The sequence below is a fragment of the Spinacia oleracea genome, chromosome 5 (assembly GCF_020520425.1).
Source record: "Spinacia oleracea cultivar Varoflay chromosome 5, BTI_SOV_V1, whole genome shotgun sequence".
In the NCBI taxonomy this organism is placed as follows: Eukaryota; Viridiplantae; Streptophyta; class Magnoliopsida; order Caryophyllales; family Amaranthaceae; genus Spinacia; species Spinacia oleracea.
Genome location: NC_079491.1, coordinates 5,021,807 through 5,030,882, shown reverse-complemented (window position 1 = coordinate 5,030,882; position 9,076 = coordinate 5,021,807). Strand labels below are relative to the sequence as shown.

At 35.6% G+C, this 9,076-nt stretch overlaps 2 protein-coding genes across 4 annotated transcripts; one reads left to right on the top strand and one right to left on the bottom strand.

Annotated features, from left to right (window-relative positions):
* The first annotated feature begins 2,045 nt into the window (after positions 1-2,045).
* On the top strand, positions 2,046-4,613 carry LOC110805035 (uncharacterized). The gene is made up of 2 exons (XM_022010637.2): positions 2,046-2,239; positions 3,638-4,613. The coding sequence occupies exon 2, from the start codon at positions 3,639-3,641 to the stop codon at positions 4,437-4,439; it is 801 nt and encodes a 266-aa protein (XP_021866329.1). The 5' UTR covers positions 2,046-2,239; position 3,638; the 3' UTR covers positions 4,440-4,613.
* Positions 4,614-5,900: 1,287 nt separating this feature from the next.
* Positions 5,901-7,882, bottom strand: LOC110805033 (uncharacterized). 3 transcript variants are annotated; one of them, XM_022010636.2, is made up of 6 exons: positions 7,743-7,882; positions 7,545-7,612; positions 7,198-7,449; positions 6,590-7,115; positions 6,417-6,498; positions 5,901-6,332 (listed from the first exon to the last, which is right to left on the bottom strand). In XM_022010636.2, exons 1-6 carry the CDS (start codon positions 7,766-7,768, stop codon positions 6,135-6,137), a joined length of 1,152 nt encoding a protein of 383 aa, XP_021866328.1. In that variant the 5' UTR covers positions 7,769-7,882; the 3' UTR covers positions 5,901-6,134. The 3 variants fall into 3 exon arrangements, with proteins under 3 accessions (XP_021866328.1, XP_021866327.1, XP_056683871.1); XM_022010635.2 differs by having other exon boundaries at positions 5,901-6,498; positions 7,743-7,881; XM_056827893.1 differs by having other exon boundaries at positions 5,901-6,498; positions 7,694-7,804.
* Positions 7,883-9,076: the final 1,194 nt, after the last annotated feature.

The following is a 9,076-nucleotide window of genomic DNA, read 5'->3' as shown; positions in this document are numbered from 1 at the left end:
ACATTGCTCAGAATCCTGTATTTCACGAACGCACGAAACATATCGAGATTGATTGCCACTATGTTCGAGATGCTATTCAGGAGGGCATCATCACTACGAGCCATGTTTCTACAGATAATCAGCTTGCCGACATTTTTACAAAAGCTTTGGGCAAGCGCCAGTTTTTGTGTTTACTTCGCAAGTTGGGCATTTGTGATCCCCATGCTCCAACTTGAGGGGAGGTATTAAGGCCTATATATTGAGTAATGGGCCTTGTAGATTGAGTTTGTATTTATTGTATTTGACCTAGCAATCCCGTCGCTATGTTGTACTATATAACACAAATTGTGAAGCAATACAAATCAAGGAAATTGATAACCTAACAATCTTATCACTTTATTATTAAAAGGATAATAGGTAGTATGCGTGATAATTTTAGGGGTTCTTTGACCTAATATAGGAAATAAAAATTCCCATGAAATTCAAATTTATGGGAAATTTTCCAAAATTAATTGCTTAGCATTGTTCTCTTTACCTGAAATAAGGTGTTTGAGTCTAAATTTTCTAAGATAAGGTATGGTCTTGTCGGATCTCATGATTTGGCTAAATTTCGACTATATTCGTACGTCAATATTTTCCTCCATCCCTTTATCCAATACTCCCTCCGTTTTAAAATGTTTGTTACGTATTCCTTTAATAGTGTTTCAAAATGTTTGTTACATAAAGAATCTTTCTATTTATAAACTTGTTACTATTATTATTTTTTGAGCCAACTTTTATTTCTAATTGGTCCAACTTTTCAACTCAATAAATCTCATGCAACCAAAAGTCACACTATGACAAGTTAGCAATTTGTGTGATTTTTAATTATTGGTTCATTTTGATAATAAAACAATCTTATTGGTTGTTTCAATGATTAGTGGATTGGGGTATATTTTTTTGGGTGATGATAAAGGTCGCAAGTTGCGACAACATTTAGTTGTCACAATCTTACGTGTCGCAGTTTAATTGGTACATATAGGCACCACTTAGGCTATGTGTCATCAGAATACATTTACTATCAATTCAATATTTTTACTATGAAAATATATAAATAAGGTAGACGATATAAATAAGGAAACAAATTAGAATATTAAGATTTTTCAACCTTTTTTTGAAACATGTATAATATATTATATAAGTTAAATATTTTAGTTTCCAACTTAAATCATGACACGTAAGCATGTCATGTCATCATTGTGACACGGCTTAAAGGTCGCATGTTGCGACCCTTATCATTTTCGTATTTTTTTTAATAAAAGATGAAAGCATATTTGCACTATATTCAAAGAGAGTAATAAATGTCAGAATTTGAAAAGATGGAATGTGATTTATGATGGAATCTAGAACATTTAAAATTAAAAAAAAAGGATCTTAATTATACATTAATAAACGTGCCAAAATCCAAACGTAACAAACATTTTGAAACGGATGGAGTATTTATCTATATACTTAATTTGTTCCTTAAATATCGCACTATTTGAATTTTCACACTATTCACATTAAACCTTTAGTCTTTTTGTATGAATCATACATTGTGGTGTTGCGGGATCTTTTAAATTCATATTGATCTATATACGAAGTATTTTTTTAAATATCAACTTTTTATAATTTTTACCTATATAATTCAACAAAAGTCAAAGTTATGTTGGAAAACATAAAGTCAGCTGTAGTACAATATTTAAGAAACGAAGGAAATATAAAATTGGTTGTCCTGGAAATTTTAAAGACAATCCAAATCCGAGCCAAAAATTTCCGAATATTTGGTTTGGATTATCTCATTGTTGGAACTTGGGAAACAGATTACAGATCAGATGTCCTTTATTCGTATCGGAATGGATCGGTTGGATACTTGGATTACAAATCGGGTCAACACGATCGGTTCAATCTTTTATCCAATGAACTCAAATATTAGAACCCAAAATCTAAAGTTGGGGGCCCAGTCTTGGATCCATGCCCACCCTGAGCCCATCAACAACTTCAGAAGGAAATACTTGTATGGCCCCCCTTTCCCTTTTCTTGCTTCTTCCATGGTGAAACGATGTCGTATGATGCTGGTTATCAGTTTTTGCCGATCTGGTTATACCGTTTGAATTCTTGTTGACCAACCAAAACAACAAATATGGAAAAATAATAAGGCATTATAATTTGATATTCTCCGGAAAAGAGATTGAGATCAAAGATTCAACATCCGTATTTCTCTCTCCATCAATTTTGCTCGGTAAGATCACATCTTTTCCCTTTAATTTTAATTTTGCTATTTATTGAATCAATTAAATAAATGTCCAATGAAACGACCCTTCCCATCTTTTGATTTTACCCTTTGAGAGTTTGAGCATCTTCTGATTACCATGAAATTAAAATTTCGGATTTGTTTTTCTGGGGTTTTTGCAACTATTATTGTTATTAGTAAGTGATGTTAACTGACATGTAAGCTGAATTACCATGAAAATTAAAATTTTGTATTTGTTTTTCTGGGTTTTTTGCAATTGTTTTTGTTTCATTATTGATGGACATGCTAGTTTAGGGTAAGGAGAGCAAGTTTTGGGCGAAATAATCTCACACTAACTAACTTGTTGTAAGATGTCAAAGGTTTACACTTGAATTGATTAAAAAAGTCCCCCCAGTTTCGCGATAAAGTTATTGTAAAATCGTCTCATACAATATTTTGGCCTTTTAGGTTATAAACAAGTTATGTGAATGATCATGTTCTATATGATACTACAAGTGAATCCTGAGAAATGGTTTGGTTTGTTGGAATTATAGGCCCTCTTTTGCGAAGAGGAAGTTTAGTTAGTGATTTCAAAACTTTGCTTGATCAATTAGGTGATTGGATCGACAGATTTTGCAGGATAGAAGTTTGTTTTCGTCATATTTCCAAGCGTAGCTAGTTAATCTATGATTTCTGGTTTTTGCCTTTTTGGAGCCTGATTTGTGGAACAATTTGATTTATAGTGATTTGTAGAGCTGATAGTAGTTTGAAACTTTATATATGCGTGCTCATTGATATTTTCTAGTGTATTAATTAGAAGTTCTTGAATAATTAAGTGTTGATAGCTTTGGGCGAACTCGAATACACTAGTCTAGTACCCACATTCATAATATTGATCATTGTCCTCTGACTCATACATGCTACGGTCTTACTATGTCAACACACAAAAAGACATGAGTTTTATTGCTACATTAAGGACCTTATAGTGAATGAAAGAGTCTATGACATGTAGGTTTATGTTGTGTTCTTTTTGGGCATGTTTGGTATAAACTTAGGAAAGGAATTGGAAAGGAAATAAATATGAAGGGGAAAGGAATGTGTTAGCTATTACCAATATTAGTTGTTTGGTATACCTAAGGAAATGAATCACTTGTAACAAATTGGGGATTGAGGAGGATAACAATGTTGTTACCATATGGTAAGAAGAGGTAACAAATGGTGGTAATGGTTACCCTTAGGAAATGGATTGTATTATCACTCCTCTCATATCAAACATTAAGTAATGGAAATAGTTATTTGATTCCATTTACCTCGCTTAAAAACTCTATGCCAAACATGCTCTTTATGTTTAGTGGTTGAACATTGGTTCCAACTGTATAACTAACTAGTAAATTCTCATTGACCTAGAATGTGGAGTTTCCCAAATACAATCCCAAATCTTCGTCTTCGGAAGGTCTCTACTGAGCCGAAACTGTGTTGCTCTGATTTGTCGGATGAAGATACTGGATCAACTTCCAGCACAGAGGAAGGTCTAGAATGCCCGATTTGCTGGGAATCTTTCAATATTGTTGAGAATGTGCCTTATGTCTTATGGTGTGGCCACACACTCTGCCAGAATTGTGTTCTTGGACTTCAATGGGCTATTCTAAAGTTGCCTGCCCAGAAGATTAAGCTTCCATTTTTTGTTTCCTGTCCATGGTGCAACTTGTTATCTTTTAGATGGGTGTATAGAGGAAATCTTAAGTTTCCTCGGAAAAACTATTTTATCCTTTGGATGGTAGAGAGTTTGAATGGAGAGCGAGCTAAGTCTTCTTGTTCAGTACGTGATGATAATCGTCTAACTTTTTCACCAAGAGTAAGTTCTCTTATTGGTTGTCCAGCCAACAATCACAGTCCTAGGAGGGCTCAATATACTCAATCTCGAGGATTGTTGGGAAGCAACCTTGATGATGGCCGTGTTACTGGTAATATTAATGTGGAAAGGCCTCAGTTCTCACTTCACAAATCCCTTGATTACTTCATTCATGTTGCTTCTAAGTTCCCGCTGGTTATTCTTTTCTTGGTGATCATATTCTGTGTAATACCAGGAAGTGTGGCTATTCTGGTCCTGTATTTGCTAGTCAGTGTTTTATTAGCTCTGCCATCTATTTTGGTTCTGTACTTTGCTTACCCTACTTTGGATTGGTTATTGAGAGAAATCGCCAGCTAAGGGTTTGTTTGATTCCAGCAGTTTGTCCAATGAATTGGTGTGATTATTTGGAGTCATAAAGGCTCATATTGAATCGTGCTTCCCATATCTGGGTCTTTTATGGTTATTTGTGTTGTGATAAGTACTACTCTGTATTTCCTATGTCTAAATTACAATTCTATGGATTTCGATTCATTTGTGATTCTGTTTAGTCTGCCTGAGGGAACCTTAAACAGTTCATCGGGTCACTTAAACAGTTGTGCAGATTGCACCATTGATATATTCATATACCTGCTGCTACAACAGTTGTTCTGGGTGTATCTTGTAGGAGTGTCCAGTAAAGCAAAGCTGGAAAAGATTTTCCAGAAATACAGAAGACACTGTATCGAAAATTCTCAGTTGAGCATCATTCTAGTATATCAATAATTGGGTTGCACCTTGGAATTTAGTCTCCTTTAAATTACAACATTTTTCTTTTGATGTACACCTAAACACAAATTTAGAGCTTGATTTCTTTGTGGTAGAATATGATACTGCTATACCAGAAGAGCCTATGCAGTCAAGTCTCTGTTTCTCTAATAAATACGGAGTAAGCTTTTGAGATGATGTGATTCTGCGTCACGTTTTGTTGAATGAAGTTATTGATCATTTTTTTTCACGTCCCTTTTGTTTTTTATTTTATTTTAATGTAAGACTGGATCTCGATCATATTCCTTGAACTCCTGATTAATTGATTGAGTTTTTCTTCTCTGCAACAGATCAAGTGTTAAATAGAAGTATGTTGTAGCATAATTTACTTGCAATTCTTTTGAATGAATTTACTTGCAATTCTGTGTGCGCTCAAAAAAAGGTTGTTGCTTCATTAGCTTGGAGGTCCTATCATTTATGTTTGTGTTGCATGATTTTGTTGTTTTGGTAGCTGAGATGAACTGCGTACTATAGTTTTTAACTTTTGACGGGGAAATGTCCTGTATATGCTTTGCTACCCCTGTTATTTTGCTGTTATTCATACTGTGTCTTGCTATTTTAGTGTCTTTGGTTTTGTGATCTTTTCTGTTAGATGTCTCCCTCAAGATTCCCCAACCCAACCCAAACCAACCAAATTCTGCCTGTCTGATAGATGGAGTACTTCACATTTACTTGGCTCTTGATTGTGGTCATTTTAGAATGTTGTCTCTTTTCAGGGGAAGCTGTTTGGATGCAATTTCTGACATTTTTCTGTTGAGTTTGAAGTCTTGTCTGTCAGTTCTTGAAATTTTAGCTGCTGCTTTGTTTTACTTTTCCCGGTTTGATATATATTTCGAGGCCCGGTCATAGACCCATTGAACCATCAAGTGGGGATCCCACCTAGAGCAAGGTTTGGGGATGTTTAAAGTACACAATCTTACCCCAAATTGATGCTAATTGGTAGACTGTCCCCAAAAGACCCTTGCACAAACATTTTACTTGTTGAAATAACATTTGTTTATGATGCTGTCCATGTTAACTTGTAAAGTTGTAATACCAATAAATTTTCACACCTCATTCTTTGTTCAAACTGTATTGTACATATGACTTGCTTGTTACCTATTTACAGATAAATATGTTATAGTTTCCCCTTGATCGTCTTTTTGCAGACATCTTTGATGGAAAATGTGATAGAAAGTAATGTGGAAAGTCTGTTCATTTCCTCTGTGCTGTGGAAACTTGCTAAAATGCCATATTGATCTGTTTCCTTTACAAACAAAGGCACATTGGAGGCAGAGGAGGTTCTCCTGTTGCTCGGTATTTGTTAGCCTTGTCCATCACCTTGAGCTCTTCATTCCGCCTTTTTTCTTTTGCCTGTGCTCTTGCTCCGTCAGCTATTTGTTTTATACGTTCCATCTCGATTTGATAATTCTGCAATGCTTTGGCCTTCCTTTTTCCCTGATTACTCTGCGATTCTTGTAAGCAGATCTTCGTTAAAAAACCTTTCCTAATTTTATAGCAACTGGAGTCTTGCTTAGATTTAAAGCGAACCTCTTTTGTCTCCAATTTGCGTCTGGCTTTCTTCTTCTTCTTCTCTTCCCATTCTAGAATTGTTGCATTTAGTTTCTCATACCTGTGTATATAAAATACATATTAATATTTATATTCTAAAATTGCTACCCAATTTGGTTGTAGAACTTTGGGTATAGAAGTTCCCAATCTACCTTTGTTTAATTTTAGCCATTTCATCTATCTCCCACGCATCCGCATCCGCATCTGTATCTGTATCTGTCCTGCCACGCCGGGTTTCTTGTGCCCGTTTTGGCGGAGCAGTGGGCTGTATAAGTGGTGGAACTGATGGTGGGTGGCGGATTGGGGATGGTGGAAAGATTCCTGGTGCTGAACTTTCTTGTTTTCTGGTTTTGGAATTTTGCAACTGTTCTTCGCCAAAAGTTGAAGTCCTTCTCACAGATGGACTCCTTCCTTCACCAAAAGTCGGAGTCCTTTTCACAGATGGACTCTTTGTAGTGAAGGGAATGACTGGTTTCATTTTTTTGGCATCTTCTGGCTCTTCTTCATCAAAATTTGGAGTCATTTCAACGAAATTGTAGGGCATACTGGTATCATCTTGCTGCTCATCAGCAAAGGTCAGTCTCTTCTTTGGCATAGTTGGAATTCTTCTGATTGATGGTACTGGATGTATAGTTTTCTCCGGTATCATCTCTTTTTCCTCGGCATGATAATATTCATCTGATACAATCATGTAAATTCCTTCAACTAATTGAATTGTCAGGGAAAACAAGCTTGTTAAATTTTCCTGGTAAGCTTTTACCTGAGTTTCTTTTTAATGCTTCACCAGGTTCTGCTGCTGCAGCAATTCTGTCAACAATTCCACTTATGATTCTTGGTAAACTGAATTGTAGTCCTACATCCGGTGTTCTTTGATCCGTGTTGTCTGATTCTAGCGAAGTAATGGCGAAGGCAGCAGCTGCAACTGCTGCAGCATACTCAGCTTCCTCAGTCGGCTCTTTGAAACTCATTTGGCGCGGTAGTTGTCTCCTCGGCCACTTTTGAGGTTTCCTCCCTGCATATGGTAAGAGAGTTATATTTATAACTGTTTATTTCTTCATTTTTTTCTTTAACATACTGCTGTGTGATTTGCAAAAGCATAAACCTTACCTCCTCTGAAGGATGACGTCCTTCGGTCCCTTGTGCTGCCAAACTCTTCTTTCCCACTAAATCTCAACCTAACAGAAGCAAAAAAAATCAGTTAATAACGAGTTTACATAATATCAGTCATAAAAATCTCGAAATATATTAGCATTTACCCCTGGGGAAAACGAATACTGTTATTATTAGGAGTAATTGTGAAGGTACCTCACTTGATTGAGCAGACCTTCCATAAACGGATTCACCTTTCAAATGTGTAGTTTCGAAGAGCTTAGAAGAAACATGAAAGATATATATTGTGAATTGCAGTAGAGGTCAGGGCTCTTAATTTATAATTAAAAGTTGGGTAACTTGGGAAAACTTGGAAAGTGTTCTTAGGTTGATAATAAGGTAGATGGTGTTGGGCAAGCAAAGATAGAATATTCTTTGCTGCAGGATGACCTTTATTGTTTGTTAGAATCATCATCTTCTTAGTTCTTGCAGGAAAGTACATTTCCTTTTATCTTGATTCTTGCTCTTTTATTTAGAAAGTTAGGACGTGTCTTGAAAACCGTTAAGAGTCTGTTACACTGTTACAAGTCCTGAAACTAAAAAAAAGAGTCAAAGAAGCTTACATCAGAATCTCTATCTTTCGCTCTTCATTGCCTTTGTGCCTTTGGATTATGATTTGAGGAATGATGGTATTCTTTCGGAAATGAACAAATTGTCTTATTCCATTATTCGATTCAAGTATTAGGTCTTGATTAGTAGTTCACCTTATATACTAAATTCAGATCACAAAAAAAACAAGTTCAAAAAGATCAAATCAGAAGGAAAAAGTCATGAACCCTCTGTTTTCTCCTGTTAGGCTTAGGCAATGTCTATTGTTATCATTATTGCCTTTTTGGAACTGGGTTTGTCTCTGTTTCCTTAATTGAAGCTGCAATTAAGATTGTATTTTCTGTGTGTCACAGGACGGATGGGAAGTTCATTTGAAAACATTGATGGGTTGATCATCTAGTGCAGCATATGTGACCGAGTTGAAGTCAGCTGCGAATCTGTATAGGATGGGTAGATCAATGCAGCATATGTTAATGATGAAGTGCCCTGTATTTGATATGTTCTTTTGATTTGGAAAACTTAGTTTTAAGGTCATTCGAAGCCGATGGTATTGACAATTTGACATATACAAATGGTAGTAAAGTTTTGATGCTTGATAGAAAAACCCTGAATTTTGCGTTAACTTTAACTTTGGTGTACAATATTTATCGTACACCCTATGTAAATAAGAATTTGTGTTGACATTTTGCACGCATTTTAACAACTACTTAATGTGTATTGAGATTGTTCTATTTTTTTTATTTAAATAAGACAAATAACATTTATTTATACGGAAATTTCATGAAATGCCCTCGAGTTTTGCCATAATTCACCAAACGCCCATCAAGTTTCAATAATTCATAAAATACCCCTCACAATTCGTACAAATACCCAACATACCCTTACTAATAACGGGCCGTTAGTCCGCCGTTAGCCAAGTTTCCAATTCACCCAAATGCCCC

Bases quoted from the DNA above. Each gene is read 5' to 3' on its own strand.
- LOC110805035 (XM_022010637.2), top strand. From the start codon at position 3,639: ATGTGGAGTTTCCCAAATACAATCCCAAATCTTCGTCTTCGGAAGGTC.
- LOC110805033 (XM_022010635.2), bottom strand. From the start codon at position 7,768: ATGGAAGGTCTGCTCAATCAAGTGAG. The intron at 7,613-7,742 runs GTACCTTCACAA...TGCTTCTGTTAG, and splicing joins GGTCTGCTCAATCAAGTGAG to GTTGAGATTTAGTGGGAAAG. The intron at 6,499-6,589 runs GTAGATTGGGAA...TTATATACACAG, and splicing joins ATGGCTAAAATTAAACAAAG to GTATGAGAAACTAAATGCAA.